Here is an 18728-nt window from a genome sequence, read left to right as displayed (position 1 = left end):
TGCATTTCTTTTGAGCTCTTTCAATTCTGCTTTGCTCAGAGAGCACACCACCTTCTCTGATGTGGGTACACCATGCTGAGCAGTCCTATACCAGTGTGGACCACTTTGTATCCTTTTGGAGAAAACTAATCCTAACACAAGGGGAAAGGAGGAGGCAAGGGCCTAACCTATGTTTTAGGGAAATACTGGTAGATATTAGTTCTATCACAGGATCAAATGAGATAAGACATATAAAATACTTTACAAATTTTCAAGTGCTTGGCCCCTGCTTCCCCCAACCCAAGTAAGGTCAGGGCCTTTCACACTTGGTGGGTGCCTAAGACAATGGAAGTTACCATGCCCTGTCTTGACCAGCTGACTAGTGTTTCCATAATTAGGCAAGGGAGGCTGCATCTAGGAAAGCTCAAGATAAGTGCCACTGTATCCTCCTCCTCCAAATATGTTTACCTATCTTTGTTTAAACATTAAACTAGTCAGCAGCTGTGAACTGCTAATCTGGGTGAATTATTGAGAATGAAGTTGTTAGGGGACAATGGGGGGGGGCACGGATGGCTAGGTCCTGGCAGGGGTAGAGAAAGAAATGTAAAATTGCAGTAGTTTGCCAGAGCATTATTTCTTGCTGGAGGCACAAAGCTATAGAAGAGGACTATTGTTTCATTTTTGCAATTTCTCAGAGCAGAGTGATTACTTATAATGGGGGCCCTCTAGTGCCCGGGTCTAGTGAAATAGACTATGTTGTTATTGGGCCCCCTTTTTTTCTGTCTGGTTTGGTTATAGAGGAAAGCCACTCTCAGAAAGGAGAAACTGAGGAAGTGGCTGGAGATAGTCAAGCCTAGGAGAGAAGACAGGTCTACATAAAGGTGATGTGTGTGTGTGAATGTATGCATGTATAAAGTATATAATAGTGGTGCTGAGCTGAAACAACTCACACTCAAACATGCATAGATACACATAATACATACGTACACACACCTGCTGCTAGTACTGTCCTCTCATTTTACAGATAAGGAAGCGTAGGCCCAGAAAAGGGAATGCACAGAAAAGGGAAGTTCACATCTGTAGTAGGCAGCAGGGCCTTGAAGAAATCCCAAGCAAGTCCTCTTTCCTCGACATTAAACTATTCCGAAAGATGAAACAGCATCAGAAGGATGCGAGCACTGACGGTCCTAGGGGGATCCCGGAAGTGCGTGGCAGCGGTCCCGCCTCCCAGGCCGTGCTTCCTGTCCATTGTTCGCTGCGGCTTTCGCTGTCCTTGGTGTGCCCCGAGAGAGGCCGCCGGCGTCCCTGCCACCGATCGCCGAGGGGAGGAGACCCAGCCCCGGGGCAGCCCGGCCTGTGAGTCCGACCCCACACCCTGGGGAGGGGCCGGACCGCGCCCGGGCCCAGGAGCCGAGCTGGGCCGGAGCCGGAGCTCGGAGGAAGACGGGAGCCGACATCTTCCTCCTAGGGCAGGGCGAGGCCGGAGCTGCTGGGCTGGGGCCGGAGCCGGTAACGGTAACGAGCTATGTGGGATTTGGGCGGGGGACGAGAAGGAGGACCCGGGGCGTGGGAAGACCCGATGCCTGGGGTCTGCGGGAGGCCGGGCTAGAGGCCGGGCGAGGAGAGAGAACAGTTTGGTGCCTGGGGAGGAGCGCAGGATGAGAATGAATGAAGGAACTGCCGGGTTCTGGAAGAGATCGGTGCCTGAAACCTGGAGCTTACACCGGGGTCTGGGATTAGAGGAAGACCCGCGGAAAGGTTGGAAAGCTTCTGAGATTCAAGGGCTTGTGGGAGAGAGTCGATAGGTTTTCACTCAGGACATCTGAGGAATTAGGAGGCTGAAAGAAGAGCTAAAGGCTAGGTGCTTGGGACCTTAAATAAAGTGTCTGGGGAAAGCGAGATATCTAAATATTACAAACGAAGGACCAAGGAGAGGGAGGAGAGAAACGGGGATTGATGGGAGGGAGGGGGAGATAATGACTTCAGCGATCTACTATTTAAACCTAAAAATTTGTTGAGGGTCAATGATCTAGGCACCTGGAAACTGAGTCACACAAAATAAGATACAGTTTTGCTCCAGAGAGGTATTTGGCGAAAGATGCATTTCTGGAGACAGTATTGAAGTCCAGCTAGCAGCCAAGTGGGAAATGATGAGGTCTACCCTGGGCCCCATCCTTGGGAGGAGCTTTCTGATGTCCCTCCTCTACTGGGAGGAATAGGAAGCTCTCTAGAATGAGTTCTGAAGACACCGAGAAAAATGATGCCATTGGTGATAAAAAGGAGTAGTGTAAAGAGATGAATGTGTATTCAGGGGGAAATTATCCAACAGCTTAGATATTTAAAAGACACATATATAAGATGAAAGTAAGCAGGTAACGTAGATCGAATATTTCCTTTTACCATCAAAGGTACCACTAGTCTTCTAGTCACTTAGGTTCACAATTTTGGTTCCATCTTCCCTCTCTTTCACTCCATATTTCCAATCAATTGCCAAATCTTGTTTCTTCCTCTGCACAAAATCTTGTATCTGTTCTATAGCTTTCTCATCCTCACCACTCATACCCCCACTATCCTAGTTTAGGTTTTCATCACCTCTCACTGGACTATTGCAGTACTCTCTTAATTGGCAGTTTCTTGCTATTAAAGTTCATCTTCCATACAACTGCCAGGCTGATTTAAAGTGTAAGTGTGATCATCTAATGCCCCCGCTTCACTCAATAAAATCCAGTGGCTCTCTATTATGAGGCATTTAAGTTGAACAGTAGATAGAGCGCTGGGCATAGAGTCAAGTTCAAATCTTGCTTCAGATACTAGCTGTATGACCCTGGGCAAATCAACCTCTTCCTCAGTTTCCTCATCTGTAAATGGGGGTAATAATAGCACAACTCTCAGAGTTGTGAGGTCAAAATGAGATGATATTTGTAAAATACTTTGCAAATCTTCAAAGTACCATATGAATATTTAGTTGCTAAGTGACACAGTAGATTGAGCACCAGGCCTGGAGTCAGGAAGACTCCAAATCTGACCTCAGACACTTACTGTGTGACCCTGGGCAAGTCACTTAACCCTGTTTGCCTCAGTTTCTGTATCTGTAAAATGGGGGAAATAATAGCACCTAATTCCCAAAGTTATTAGGATCAAATGATAATTGTAAAGCACTTAGCACAGTGTCTGGCACATAATAAATGCTATATAAATGTTGGCTATTATTGTTGTTATTATCTCTTGGACCACATAGAAACTTCCCCATTTGCGATGTAAGCTGTTTATTGATGAAGGTCAGGTTGTCATGTGGTGGGGTGTCTCAAAGAATTTCAAAGACTCAGGCCAACTGCAAGCCAGTTAGAGAGATTTATTGTGATTTTGAGGTTTCATGCTCTGGTGAGTGGCGAAGTTCCTTAGAGGAACTAGTGATTTCAGTAAAGCAAGCCAGATGATTTTATAGAGTATATGATGCTGATTACACAATCATAATTTACATAGAATATAAGAATGTGATTAATATTAAAAAGGCAGGAGGGGTTTGTTAAGGGATTAGGTAATAGGGGAGAGGGTCCCTTTTATGGTTCAGTGGTCAAAGATCTGCTTTCTGATTGGCTAGCTATTATGGTCCTGTCGGTCAAGATGGATAGTTAGGTATTGTGGTCCTGTCTTGGGCTAAATAGATGATGTGATTGTGGTTGAGTACAAGAACACACCTATTCAAATATGTGAATTGGATCTGGGGGCAGTGGCTAGCTTGGGGCAGTGGCTCGTTAGGGACAGTAGGTATGCTGTTCAGTGTGGCCTGTGATTGTGTTTAGGGACTTGTGATGTGGTTAAAGCCAGATTGTGTGATAAATCAAGACATGCCTGCCGTTCAGTAGGGTCCATAAGGAAGTTAGAATATTGGGGCTGGGGACAGCTTTATTAGGATCCTGTCATTTACAACCAGGCCCTTCATCTTTCCAGTCTTCTTACACATTTCTTTCCATGGTCTCTTCAGTTCAGTCATACTGGTCCAACTTCTGTTTCTTACACACAAGGCCCCTCCCATCTCTGTGCCTTTTTACTGGCTGTCCTGTTTACCTGGAATATTTTCCCTCCTTACCTCTGCCTCGAAGAATCCTGACTTCCTTCAAGACTTTGCTCAAATGCCACCTTCTGCAGGAGGTCTTTCCCAGTCTGCCTGATTGCTAGTTCTTTAATCTTTAAAGTTACCTTCCATCTATTCTTTACAGATATATTTTCTTTCTTATTAGAATGTAAGTATTTTAAGAGCAGGGACTATTTATCATTTTCATTGTATTCCTTACACTTAGCACAATGCTAAATACTTAAATTCTTATTGACTGGTAGATTTATTAATTGTAAAACTTGGCATAGTCCTATAGGAATAGCATCAGGAGAACTAAAACTAAGAATGAGCTGAAGCTGTCAGGGAAAACTTAATGATGACAAAAGGGTATTTTTTTTTAGCTATATTGTAGAAAAGAGGAGCTTCAAAGAAGGAATGGAACTTCTATTGAGGGTGCCAGGCCAATGTTAACTGACAATTGAGGGAAGAACTGTTTAATTTTTATTTTGCTTCTCTTTTCTTTGACAAAAAGAATAATCTTTAGATGAAAATTAACAGAGAAATTATGACTGATAACAAATTGATACCCCAAATAAGTAAGATATATAAGTGGTTCCCTAGACACCCTTGATAAGTTCAGGTCATTTGGCCTAGATAAACTATATTCTTGAGTCCTGAAAGAACTGGCAGTTTTGATTACTGAGGCATTGTCTTTAAACAGAAAAAACCTGGAGACTAGGAGAGGTTTTGTAGGATTAGAGAATGGTAAATATCTGTAATTTTTAAGAGAAGAGAATGGATTTTGCAAACTATTCTGGCAACATTATAGAATGTATTATTAAGAGAGATGGTTAGTGAAAATCTAGAAAAATAAAGGCTTACAAAAAGCCAGCATGGCCTACACAAAAACAAGTCATTCCAGATGAAACTTACATAGTTTACCTAGACTTTAATGAAGCATTTAGTGGTTTCTTATATTATACTTGTGGACAATAGAGATCTGTGGGCTAGACAATGGGATGTTTCCAGTGGACTTCCAAGGATCTAGACTTGGCCTAGTGCTGTCTAACATAGTATTATTCTGTGTTAAATAGAATTTAGAACTGAAAGGGACATTAGACACTATCTATCCAACCTTCTCATTCTATATAGAAAAACTTCCTAATGATGAAAGATATCCAAATATGGAATAGTCTAGCTCGGGAAGAAGTGGTTTCCCCCTTACTTGAACAAAGATTTGATGACCACTTCTCAGGTTTGTTGTAGGTCTGCTAGGTGGCACAATGGATAGAGTCCCAGCCTTTAAGTCAGGAAGACTCAAATTCTTCACTTCAAATCTGGCCTCAAACACTAGCTATATGACCCTGGGCAAATCACTCAATCCTCTTTACCTCAGTTTCCTCATCTGTAAAATGAGCTGTAGAAGGAAAAGGCAAACCATTCCAGTATCTTTAATAAAAAAAAAAAACTTTATTTTTAGTTTTCAAAATTAACTTTTATAAAATTTTGAGTTTTAATTTTTCTTCCTCTCCCCAAGATGGTGTGCAATCTGATGCAGGCCATACATGTACAATCATATTAAACATATTTCCATATTAGTCATGTTGTAAAGAAGAATTAGAACCAAAGGGGAAAACCATGAGGAAGAAGAAAACAACAACAAAAAAAGTTCATCTACATTCAGACTCCATAGTTCTTTCTCTGGAGGTGGATAACATTTTCCTTCATGAGTCTTTTACAGTTGTCTTCGATCCTTGCATTGCTGAGAAGAGCTAAGTCTATTAAAGTTGGTCATCATACAATGTTGCTGTTGCTGTGTACAATGTTCTCCTGGTTCTGCTCATTTGACTCAGAATCAGTTCCTGCAAATCTTTCCAGGTTCTTCTAAAGTCCACCTGCTCATCATTTCTTATGGAATAATAGTTTTCCATTGCATTCATATACCACAACTTGTTCAGCCATTTCCCAATTAGTGGGCATCCCCTCAATTTCCAATTCTTGGCCACCACAAAAAGAGCTGCTATAAATATTTTTGTACATGTGGGTCCTTTTCCCATTTGCATGATCTCTTTGGGATACAGACCTAGAAGTGGTATTGCTGGATCAAAGGGTATGCACAGTTTTATAGCCCTTTGGACATAGTTCCAAATTGCTTTCCAGAATGGTTGGATCATTTCACAACTCCACTAACAATGCATTAGTATTCCAATCTTCCCACATCTTCTCCAACATTTATCATTTTCCTGTTTTGTCATGTTAGCCAGTCTGATAGGTGTGATGTGGTACCTCAGAGTTGTTTTGATTTGCATTTCTGTAATCAATATTGATTTAGAGCATTTTGTCATATGACTATAGAAAGCTTTAATTTCTTCATCTGAAAACTGCCTGTTCATATCCTTTGACCATTTATCAGTTGGGGAATGGCTTTCATTCTTATAAATTTGATTCAGTTCTCTATATTTGGAAATGAGGCCTTTATCAAAGACCCTGGCTATAAAAATTGTTTCCCAGCTTTCCATTTCCCTTATCTTGGTTGCACTGGCTTTGTTTGTGTGAAACCTTTTTAATTTAATGTAATCAAAATTATCCATTTTGCATTTTATAATGTTCTCTATCTCTTGTTTGGTCACAAATTCTTCCCTTCTCCATAAATCTGACAGGTAAACTCTTTCTTGCTCTCCTAATTTGTTTCTAGTATCACTCTTTATGTCTAAATCATGTACCTATTTTGACTTTATCTTGGTATACAGTGTAAGATGTTGGTCTATGCCTAGTTTCTGCCATACTCTTTTCCAGTTTTCCCAGCAGTTTTTATCCAATAGTGAGTTCTTATCCTAGAAGCTGGAGTCTTTGGGTTTATGAAAAAGTAGATTGCTATAATCATTGACTACTTTGTCTTGTGTGCCTAACCTATTTCACTGATCCACCATTCTATTTCTTAGCCAGTACTAAGTAGTTTTGATGATTCCTGCTTTGTAATACAATTTTAGATCTGGTACAGCTAGGCCACCTTCCCTTGCATTTCTTTTCATTAATTCCCTTGACATCCTGGACCTTTTGTTCTTCCAGATTAATTATGTTACTATTTTTTCTAGTTCTATAAAATAATTTTTGGTTGTTTGATTGGCATGACATTAAATAAATAAATTAATTTAGGTAGAATTGTCATTTTTATTATATTAGCTCAGCCTACCCATGAGCAACTGATGTTTTTCCAATTATTTAGATCTGGCTTTATTTGTGTGAAAAGTGTATTGTAATTATGTTCATATAGTTCCTGGGTATGTCTTGGTAGGTAGACTTCCAAATATTTTGTGTTGTCTGCAATTACTTTAAATGGAATTTCTCTTTCTATCACTTGCTGTTGGGTTTGTCAGTAATATATAGAAATGCTGATGATTTATGTGGGTTTGTTTTATATCCTGCAACTTTACTAAAGTTGTTAATTATTTCAAGTGGTTTTGTTAGTTGATTCTCTACCATCATATCATCATATCCTCTGCAAAGAGTGATAGCTTTGTTTCTTCTTTTCCTGTTCTAATTCCTTCAATTTCTTTTTCTTATTGCTAAACCTACCATTTCTAGTACAGTATTGAATAAGAGTAGCGATAATGGAATCCTTATTTCACCCCTGATCTTATTGGAGTGCTTGCAGTTTATCCCCATTACATATAATGCTGCTGATGGTTTTAGATAGATACTACTTATCATGTTAAGGAAAATTGCATTTATTCCTATGCTTTCTAATGTTTTTAATAGGAATGGGTGTTGCATTTTGTCAAAAGCTTTTTGTGCATCTATTGAGATAATCATGTGATTTCTGTTAATTTTGTTATTGATATAGTCAGTTATGCTGATAGTTTTCCTAATATTGAAGCAGCCCTGCATTCCTAGTATAAATCCCACCTGGTCATGGTGTGTAATCCTCAGGATAAGTTGCTGTAATCTCTTTCCTAATATTTTATTTAAAATTTTCACATTTATATTCATTAGGGAGATTGGGCTATAATTTTATTTCTCTGTTTTGGCTCTTCCCAGTTTAGGTATCAGCATGTTTCTTGTAAACAATATATTGTAGGATTATTGTTTCTAATCCACTCTGTGACCTGCTTCTGTTTTGTGGGAGAGTTCATCCCATTCAAATTCACAGTTATGATTTTTAACTGTGTCTTTCCACCTTATTTTCCCCCAGTTTATGCTTTTTCTCTCCTTCCTTTCACTCCTCACCAGTGTTTTGCTTCTGACTACCGCCTCACTTAAGCCTTCCCTTCTATCAGCCCCCCTCCTCTTTCTTTCCCCTTTTCTCTACTACTTCTTTCTTGCCTTCTGCCCTCTCTTGTATCCACCCCCCTCCCTTTTTTTTCCCCTTACTACTTCTACTTCCTGTAGGGTAAGATAGATTTCTAAACCCAAGCGTATATGTTATTCCCTCTTTAAGCTAAATCTGATGAAAGTAAGTTTCAAACAATGCTCGCCTCCCTCCCTTCTTTCCCTCTACTGCAATAGGTTTTTGTGCCATTTCATGTGAGATAATTTACCCTTTTCTGTCTCCTTGTCCTCTTCTCCCAGTACAATCCTTTTTTTCACCCCTTATTTATTTTTTTAAATTATCACATCAAAGTCAACTTATGCCCACACACTCTTTCTATGTATACCTCTCCTTAATGTTGTAATAATGATACAGTTCTCAAGAGTTACAAGTGTCATTTTCCCACATAGGGATGTAAACAGTTAACCCTTATTGAATAACATTTTTCTTGTTAACCTTTTTATGCCTCTCTTGAGTCTTGTATTTGAAGATCAAATTTTCTGTTGAACTTGGGTCTTTTCATCAGGAAAGTTTAGAAGTCCCCTATTTCACTGAATGTCCATCTCTTCCCCTGAAAGATTATGCTTAGTTTTGCTGGATAGTTGATCTTTGGTTGTACTCCAAGCTCCTTTGACTTCCGGAATATCATATTCCAAGCTTTGACTTCCGGAATATTATATTCCACCCCTACAGTCTTTTAATGTAGAAGCTGCTAGGTCCTATATAATTCTGACTGTGGTTCCATTATATTTAAAGTATTTTTTTTCTGGTTCTTGTAGTGTTTTCTCCTTGACCTGATAATTCTGGAATTTGGCTACTGGGGTTTTGGGTCCTTGGGGTTTTTATTTTATTTTGGGATCTCTTTCAGGAAGCCATCAGTGGGATTCTTTCAATGGCTGTTTTACTCTCTTGAGTCTGGGACCTTAGGGCAGTTTTCCCTGATAATTTCTTGAAAGATGCTGTCTAGGATTTTTTTTTTGATTGTGGCTTTCAGGTAGACCAATTATTCTTAAATTAGATCTCCTAGATCTGTTTTCCAGATCAGTTGTTTTTCCAATGAGGTATTTTGCATTTTCTTCTATTTTTTCATTCTTTTGATTTTATTTGACTGATTCTTGTTGTCTCATAGAGTCATTAGCTTCCACTTGTCCAATTCTAATTTTTAGTGAATTGTTTTCTTCAGTTAGCTTTTCTACCTCCCTTTCAATTTGGCCAATTCTGCTTTCTAAGGAGGTCTTCTCTTCAGTGCATTTTTGTACCTCCTTTTCCACTTGGCCAAATTGTATTTTTTAAGGAGTTATTTTCTTCAATCAATTTTTGTCCTTCCTTTTCCAAGCTATTGACTCTCTTGCATACTTCTCATTTCTTTCCCCAATTTTTCTCTTCTTATTATTTGACCTTTTAAATCCTTCTTGAGCTCTTCCAAGAAGGCTTTTCAGGCTTGGGACAAATTCATACATCCCTTTGAGGTTTCAGATGTAGGTATATTGACAGTATTTTCCTCTTATCAGTTTATGTTTTGATCTTCCCTGTCACCATAATAATTCTCTATGGTAAATGTTCTTTTCTCCTTTTTGCTCATGATGTTTGCCTATTTCCTGGCTTTTAAAGTTGTGCTCTCCTGCTGGAGCACAGGGGGCACTATCACAAACTTCCTGTGTTGGAGTCCAGGGGCATGGTCACTGGCTTTGTGTGCTGGGGACTTAGATGTCAGCAGCTGGAGGCTGTAGGTATCTGGCAGCTTACCTGGTGCTGAGCTGCGATCCTAGTGGGGGTGTCTGGTGTATGCTGAGGCCAGGTGGGGTTTTTCTGCATTTCCCAATTGATAGCCACATACTTTGTTTCTTGTTCTTTGCTACCATAAAAAGTACAGCTATAAATATTTTGGTGTATATGAGGCATTTCTTTTTATCATTGAACTCCTTGGGAGCATATGCCTAGCAGTAGAATCTCTAGATTAAAGGGTATAGATATTTTAGTCAGTTTCTTAGCATAATTGCTTTCCATACTGGTTAACCAATTCATAGCTCCACCATCATTAAATTAGGGTATCCTTCTTTCCCAAATCCATCTTTTGTCATCTTTCCCAATTTGTTTGGTTAAATGTCAATTTTTTAAAAAAAAGTATTTTTTTTAAATTTAGTGAATTGGAGCATTCTTTCATATGGTTGATAATAGTTTGCAGTTTAAACCTTCCATTTTCATACTGATGGTAGGTGAGGCATGGTCCCCATGTTGGCCAAAGGATAAGGTGATCAGTCTAGACTCAAAATTAGTTGTAGTAAGGGAGGGAGTTTACTTGCCAAAAGGAACACAGCTTAAGTAGGCACATAACTTAGTGGTTTCAATCCCAATATAGTTAGGAGGGGTGGGAGTTTATGGCAGTTCACCTAGGTTACTATAAAATACCCCACTCCCATTCAAACTATGGGCATTCAGGTATTAGGGTACATCTGACTCTGTCCCCAACCTTTAGCCTCTAATCTACTACTGGTATAACTGAGAAGGGAAAGACCTGGGTCCATTCAAATCTACCACTTGGTGGCAGGGTAACTTCACATTCCCTATTTAGAGTTTAGAAACTGCACTGTACCCCTTCCTATGTCTCATTCCTAGACTCAGCTTGGGTGGGAGGAATCCATGGTGCTGGAGTAATATTTAATTGTAGAGAGAGGAGGCAGCTGGCTTAGACCTCCTTCGACCCTGGTGGAAAGATGGTCCCAGTTGGAGGGATGGCAGTGATTGAACAATGTTCACCACAGGAGCCCAAAGTATTACTCTCTTACCCTTCTCATATTACTCTCCATTGTTGAGGCCCGTTACCAATACTTCTGGGCCTGGAGTATTGTCTTGCTTTAGTGCAGATCTAGATTTAAGCACATGTCACAAAGGGAAATGAAAGTGAAAATGAATAGGATCATAATAACCTCAGCAGCAACTCTGATCAATCCTTGACTCTCCCTTCCAATCATGGACTCATAATTTCCCTCCAAGAAGTCTTCCCTAATTAGCTCTCCTTTGGTCATGCCAATTCACTCAAGTATTTATTACATATGTGCCAGGCATTTCTAAGTGGCAGATATAACTTTATAGTCCCTGCTCTTCAGGAACTAATGAGGAAAATATATACAAAAAGACATATGAATAACAATACGAGTGGTGCAGTGGTTAGAGCAATGAAAGCAGTTAGGAAGAGCTAGATTTGAATCTAGCCTCACACATATGCCACCTACTTAACTCTTAGGCAAGACAATAAAGCTTTTGGGATGCGCTGTTATGAATTGGTAATGCAGTGTGTGGTTACTTTGATAGCTGTTTTATCTTCTTGATGTCTCAGGAATGTCTCAGACTGTATTTGTATTCCCTGAACATAAATCAGCTTCGTTGTAAGGAAATTGCTGAGAAGCATATAGGGGATTTTAGACCATATCTTGAAAATTGCTGAAGCAAGTAATCAAAGTAACTGATCATATATAGAAAGTTAAAATGAGTACAATTCCCTTGGTTATTTTTGATTTCTTTCCCCACTTCTCCAGGTTTAGGGCTTCAGCAAAGAGACAGCACAGAAAGTATCTTGAAGCAAGAGGCTCCAGAAATGAAGGAATCTTCCAGTGAGTTGTTGGCAGAATCTGACACTGGCAGGGCCCAGCATCTGTTTGGTGACTGGGGTAGGGCTGATGGTGAAACCAAGGAGCCTAAATTGGAAGAACAATTGAAGACCCCACCAATGGAAGGAAAAATGGGTAAATCCAACACTCCAACAAAGGGCCAAGGAAAATTAATTGGCCATGAGAGACCTGACACAGAGGAAAAACCCTTTAAGTGCCTGGACTGTGGAAAATGCTTTGGCCGAAGCACTCATCTCAGTCTCCATCGGAGAACCCACACTGGTGAAAAGCCTTACAAGTGTGGAGATTGTGGTCGGTGCTTCAGTGATGGTTCTGCCCTCATCCGCCATCAGCGGATCCACACAGGTGAAAGGCCCTATAAATGTAAGGAGTGTGGAAAATGCTTTGGCCGAAGCTCTCATTTGGAGTTGCATCAGCGGACACACCTTGGAGAGAAGCCCTACAAGTGCCCTGAGTGTGGCAAAGGGTTCCGTGATAGCTCAGGTTTGGCCAGACACCAGGGCATCCATACTGGTGCCAGTCCCTACAAGTGTAGTACATGTGGCAAGAGCTTTAATGACAGCTCAGCCTTCATCCGTCACCAGCGCATCCACACAGGTGAAAAGCCCTATGTGTGTGTGGAGTGTGGCAAGAGTTTCAGTGACAGTTCCAACTTCCGTACACACCAGAAATCTCATTGGGAGGAAAAGCCCTTCAAGTGCACAGCTTGTGCAAAGAGCTATGTGCGTAGGTCAGACCTTGTTATACACGAGAGGACACACACTGGTGAGAAGCCTTACCAATGCAGTGACTGTGGCAAGAGCTTCAACCAGAGGTCTGGCCTCATCATCCACCAGACCACTCACACAGGGCAGAAACCCTTCAGCTGTAGCAAGTGTGGGAAGAGTTTTGGGCACCACTCATATCTCCTGAAACATCAGAGGACTCATTTTAGAGAGTTTCCAGAGAAACCCCTAGAATAGAGACATGACCTTTATTCTCGCCAAATGAGCCTCCTCTAGATCATCAGCCATTCATGCACCTAGCCAGGTCAGCAGCATCCATTTTGGAGAGGGCTAGATGGGATGTGTGTGAACCTTGTGAGTACTGAACTCATGACCTACACCTTACTAGCATCAGTAGGGCCCTTACATTCAGTAGATTATCTCGTTTACCCCAAGTTATTAACAAGGTGGGTTTACTCTTCCCATCGAGTAGATGAGAAACTGATACGCAGAGAAGAGAAGGGACTGGGCCTGAGGGCATGATGAGAGTTTAGCTTGAGGAGCCAAGATCAGTTTCCTATATGGCTTAGGAGAGGCTTGTTAACATTATCTTTCTTTGTATGGAATCCTAATCCTTTTTCTAAAAGTGCAATTTGAAAAGCATAGTTCAGGTATGGAGGATTCTGTCCCACCATGATTTTCAACTTTTTTCCTGCTTGCTAGAAACCCTCTGAAATGTTTTAATCACTTTGGAGAAAAGTCAGAGGGCCATAAAAGTAATTAAATGTTTTCTAATATAAATGCATGTGGAAACCCATCTCACATGTATCTATGGTTCCCTTATGCTATATCACTCAGAGTTGTTAGAATTATTCCCTGGTTTCATGGCCTGTATGTTGTGGAACTACTTCCTCAAAGAATTCCAGGCCACTAAGAATTTCTAGGTACATGCTTTGTGAGTTGAACACGGTCCATCCCCCTCCTTTTGTAGGTAAGGAAATAAAGAGAAGTCAATTGATTTACCCAATGTCATACAGGGACTTATTTGCAGACTAAGAATGTGAACCTAGATTTTGATTTTCTATCCATTGTTTTTTCTGCTACATTATGTTACAATAATCATTGCCTTGACAGTTTTACTGTTAAATCACCTCAGTTAGAGAATGGAAACCTATGACGTGGCAAAGAACTGGAAACTAAGGGGGTATCCATCAATTGGAGAATGGCTGAACAAATTATAGTACATGAATATTATACTTAGCATAAGAGATGATGAAAGGAACATATTTTGGGGAAACCTGGGAAGACTTTTCTGAACTGATGCAGAGTGAAGTGAGAAGAACCAAGAGAACAATTTACATAATAACAGCTTTGTAAAGACAACTTTGAAAGACTCTAATCAATGCAATGACCAAGCATGATTCCCAAGAAATGGTACTAAAGCTCGCTATTCCAGGAAGTGGTGATGGCTCAAAATGCAGAATGAAACATATATTTGTAGACATGCACAATGTGGGAACTTGGTTTGCTTGACTATGCATATCCCACTTTCCCCTCCCCCCCCACCAGCCCCAAAGAAAGGAAATGGCGGGTAGGAGAGAATAAATGCTTGTTAATTTTAAAAAAGAATACAATAAAAGAAGTTACATAAAAGAAGTAGTTTTGTGGACTCTTAATTTCCTAACAGACTTTCCCCTTCTTCCCTGTTATTCCTCCCTAAGCCTTCCTTTGGGACCCAATATCCCCTACAGCAGTGGTTCTCAAGTTTTTCCATAATGGTAGAACCCTTTTAGTAAAGTCTTCTAAAATTATTTTTAATTTTTAATGCCTATTAACAAACAGTATACAGTTCATTGAAAAACTTGGGATGTTTCATTCCCTGCAGCACAGTGAAATATTGCCCCAATAGGAATTAGCCATGATGGAGTTACCCAGGATCAGGGTTGATGAGCACATATTGCTGCTCCATATTCCACCAATATATGTAGCAGTGCACCACATCCTGGTAGAAGTCTAGCCTTCCAAGCACTGGAAAAGACTAGATAGACTTGCAGTCCAAGATTGGGATACCTATGTCCTTTAGGACACATAGAATTGGGATCATGGGATTTAGACCTGGAAAGAACCTTAATTCAAAACTGGGCAAAAGTATTCTACTGTTGAAAGCGGGGCGTATCAATTTAACAGCCTTAGGATTTCTAAAGATCTAAAGATGACATGGTAGTTTTTCATATGCCAAATCATTAGCTAACAAAACTTTTCAGTACCTGTTGGGGGTTCTACTAATGAAACAAATTAATTAAACAGGATTTCAACAAAATACAAAAGCAGTAAAAAGGGCTGAGACCATGGTTAGGTGAGAAAAATAAAAGAAGAAATAAAGCACTTATCAATGTTGATTGCTTCTGCACATTTGTTTATGAGGAAACTAAAATCCTTTTTTATGTTGTACATTTGTACATAACATCAAGTTAAGTATAGTGATCTAGCTTATACTATTTCCTATAGGGTCCAAAAAGAGTTTGGCGAGACCTGGGAGGCCAAAGGATCAGAGAGGAAAACGAGTAGAAGTGGATTTTGTTTGGTTTATAGGTTTTGTTTTGTTTCTCAGGATAACTTCATTTTAAATGTTATTAGCAAGTTTGCTTTACAGTTATGTTGAAGGCTATGTTGTGTTTTGTCAACACATAGGTGGCATCTATGATGGGGTGAGTGGTAGCAGGGTAGTAAGTTAATAATTTCCAGTAAAGTCTGACTAACTTTCTTTAAAGCCAAACTATGTTCAATTTTGTGTTCCATGTTTTAGGAAGGGCATTGACAAGCTAGAGAGCATCTAGAGGAAGGCAAACATAATAGCGAAGGGCTTCCAAATCATGTCATATAAAGATCACCTTAAAAAATGGGATGTTTAGCCTATGCAAAAGAAGCTTGGGGCAACACGATAGCATCCTTCAGAAGTATCTAAAAGGCTTTTATGTAGAAAAGGTGTATGAAAGGTGATGGGGCTGAGGAAATGGGCCACTTCTGGTGACACATACTTTCAGACTGTTGCTGAAAGGAATGCATGACCCGAGATTCCTGACTGGTTACTTAGTTCCCATGATGGGAGACAGGGCACTGAGTGTGCACTATGGCCACTTTTGATGACATGTGATCTGGCCTGTTGCCGAACTATATGCAGGAGTAGATCTGACTACCTCTGTGACAGTGGAGTGGGAGCTGTGCCAAAGAAAACTGACTAGAGTCAGGAGGAGACACCCATTCAAATTTAGAAAGAAAAGTGACTTCCTCTCTTCAACTACGTTGGAACTCTCCTTTAGTGAAAAGGGTATTCCCCATCCTCCTTCCCCAGGCAGCTTTGACAGCCGTATACACATAGCAGTAAGTGCATGTGTTTCTCTGAATAACCCTCAATAGATCTTGTTTCTAGCTGCCTCTTTCTCTGAGCATAGGTAACTTAACAGCAATCATGAAAGATATCTGGAATAATTGAGATCCAGATTTCTGTACAATCTCGAGAAAATGGCCACCGCTATGCATACTTGGCTGACCAGAAGACAATGACTAACTTGTTGCTCAGATGGTGTGGACTGAAGTGAAAGTGAAATCTGTGCCAGTTATATGTTTCCCTGGCTTCTTTACCTCTCAGGAAAGTATTATAGAGATGATGGGCTTTTATGAGCCTTTTGTTTTATTTCTTATTTTAAGCATATGTTTGTGAGTACTTATGAACTTTTTATATATTAAGCTTTTCTTTTTTTCCTTTTTTGGTGAAGTAAGCAGCTATCTTAAACCTACTATCTACTATATACATTTAAGTAACTTTTTTGAAAGGGTCTTAATCCTTTCAGGGATGGACCCTAGATACACACCATACTTTATCCTTAACTTTAAAAGATTTTTCCTGGAGATCTATTATGAAGTAGGGATATAAGCCATAGTTCAAGAAAAGCCTGAATGTCCCTTTGAGGGTGGGGTGGGGTGGGGAGGGGGAGGGGTTTAGAGGGGAGATCAAGTTCTCCCCAGACTGGTCAGTTTATTTGAGCTAAGCTTGGGCCCTGGGGTAGGGATGTGTAAAGACATAGTTTTTACAACAGGAACATACAAGTATTTAATTAGGACCTTTTGTTACATTATTAATGCTGACTGCTACCTTTTCTTGCAACTTAAGAGTTGCTTGGGATTCTTGAGAGGCTAAGTGACTTGTACAGGGTCACACACCCAGGTATAAGAGAAGGGACCACACACACAGTAAATGCTGCACTAGTATTCCAAGAGATCACAAAATGTCTAGCAAGTAAGGCAGACCCCTTCTAGTGAGTTCATGGAAAGATAGTCAAACAAGATAAGCAAGCACAGACAGATTGTGATCAACCTCAGGAGAAATATCCACATCAATGAGATCACAGATTCACTGGAATATTCAGTGTTTGCCATGTATATTATAACTTCTTGAATAAAGTATGCCATATGAAGTTTCTGAGTATTCTTTAAGCATTTGGCTGCTTTCATTTCTTGCTCCTGAACCATATCTTCCAATACGGTGTTTCACTATCATTCTTTACATTTTCTCAACTAATATTCATTTTCTATCCCAACTTACCCATGTAGTAAAAATACATGTAATGTAATAAAAAAAAAAAAAGCAAAAAACCATGTAGTAAATGTGCATTATCAAACAAATCCTCACGCTGGCCACGCTCCAAAATTTCACATCTCATGATTCATCCTGAATCTTTCCCTCCTATCAGATGGACAGCAGATTCATCATCAGTCTTATGGAATCATGGTTGGTCATTGTGTTGATTTAAAATGCTTAAGTTATCTTTACAATGTTGTTATAACTTGTTCTTCTGGTTCTATCACTTACTTCTACCTCAGTTCATACACATCTTAACCAGATTTTTCTCAATCTACCTTTCATTCTCTTATGGCACAATAGTATTATATTACACTCATATGGCATAATTTGTTTAGCCATTCCAATTTATAGGCATTACCTTGGTTTTCAGCTGACACTATAAAAAGAGCTGCTACATTTTTAAATTTATGGGTCCTTTTGCTCTTTTATCTCTAGGGTACAGGTCTAGTAGAGGTATTTCTGGGTCAAAAGGCTTAGTGTTTTGAGGCATAGTTCCAAAATACTTTCTAGAATGGCTATGCCAATTCATAATTTCACCAAAACTGTACCAACCTTTGGGTTAAAGTCAGAGCACTAAAGCCTATTTACTTGGAAGGCTCCAAGTTCTTTGCAGTTATTTACCACTCCTATCCCCTGCAACAGATGAACTGCAAATACCTTTACAAAGTTCACTTATGCTCATCAAAAGCGAAGGAGATGAGAACCTGCATTTAATAGTATATTCCTTTTATCAGTTATTCTCCCAGGAAGTATGTTAATGATGATTTAATCCCTCTAGCACTGTTTGCTGCTGAAGGGTCTCATGTTTAGAATACCAGGAGTGCATGTTTCTGCATGACCTAAAAAGTACGTGCTTCTTCTAGGGCTAGATCCCAAAGAGATCATACAAATGGGAAAAGGACCCACATGTACAAAAATATTCATAGCAGCTCTTTTTGTGGTGGCAAAGAATTGGAAATTGAGAGGATGCCCATCATTTGGGGAATGGCTGAGCAAGTTATGGTATATGAATGTAATGGAATAGTATGCTGCTATAAGAAATGATGAACAGGCTGACTTCAGAAAAACCTGGAAAGACTTGTATGGTCTGACACTGAGTGAAGTGAGCAGAACCAAGAAAACATTGTACACAACAGCCACATTGTGCAATGACTAATACTGATAAACTTAACCTTCCCAGCAATACAAGGATTGAAGACATCTCCAACGGCCTCGTGATAGAAAATGCTATCCACATCCAAAGAAAGAACCATGGAATTTGAATCGCTATTTTTTTTTCTCTTCTGTTGAGTTTTGTTTCCTCTTTCTGATGGTTCCTTCTATTGGTTCTAATGTTTACTTACAACATCACTAATGTGAAAATGTTTAATAGGAATGTATATGTATAGCCTATATCAGATTGTGTGCC

The 18728-nt window shown here is 39.8% G+C and overlaps 1 protein-coding gene across 4 annotated transcripts; it reads left to right on the top strand.

Annotated features, from left to right (window-relative positions):
* Positions 1 to 1122: 1122 nt before the first annotated feature.
* On the top strand, positions 1123 to 14334 carry LOC110194428 (uncharacterized). 4 transcript variants are annotated; one of them, XM_020966782.2, is made up of 2 exons: positions 1123 to 1488; positions 11882 to 14334. In XM_020966782.2, exons 1-2 carry the CDS (start codon positions 1149 to 1151, stop codon positions 12934 to 12936), a joined length of 1395 nt encoding a protein of 464 aa, XP_020822441.1. In that variant the 5' UTR covers positions 1123 to 1148; the 3' UTR covers positions 12937 to 14334. The 4 variants fall into 4 exon arrangements, with proteins under 4 accessions (XP_020822441.1, XP_020822440.1, XP_020822442.1 ...); XM_020966781.2 differs by having other exon boundaries at positions 1127 to 1494; XM_020966783.2 differs by having other exon boundaries at positions 1129 to 1335.
* The last annotated feature ends 4394 nt before the right edge of the window (positions 14335 to 18728 follow it).

This window comes from Phascolarctos cinereus, unplaced genomic scaffold, assembly GCF_003287225.1.
Source record: "Phascolarctos cinereus isolate Bilbo 61053 unplaced genomic scaffold, phaCin_HiC Scaffold_5;HRSCAF=322, whole genome shotgun sequence".
NCBI lineage: Eukaryota > Metazoa > Chordata > Mammalia > Diprotodontia > Phascolarctidae > Phascolarctos > Phascolarctos cinereus.
The sequence above is the reverse complement of the archived record's forward strand: the minus strand, read 5'-3'. Positions and strand labels throughout refer to the sequence as shown.

Bases quoted from the DNA above. Each gene is read 5' to 3' on its own strand.
- LOC110194428 (XM_020966781.2), top strand. From the start codon at position 1,149: ATGCGAGCACTGACGGTCCTAGGGGGATCCCGGAAGTGCGTGGCAGCG. The intron at 1,495-11,881 runs GTAACGAGCTAT...CCACTTCTCCAG, and splicing joins TGGGGCCGGAGCCGGTAACG to GTTTAGGGCTTCAGCAAAGA.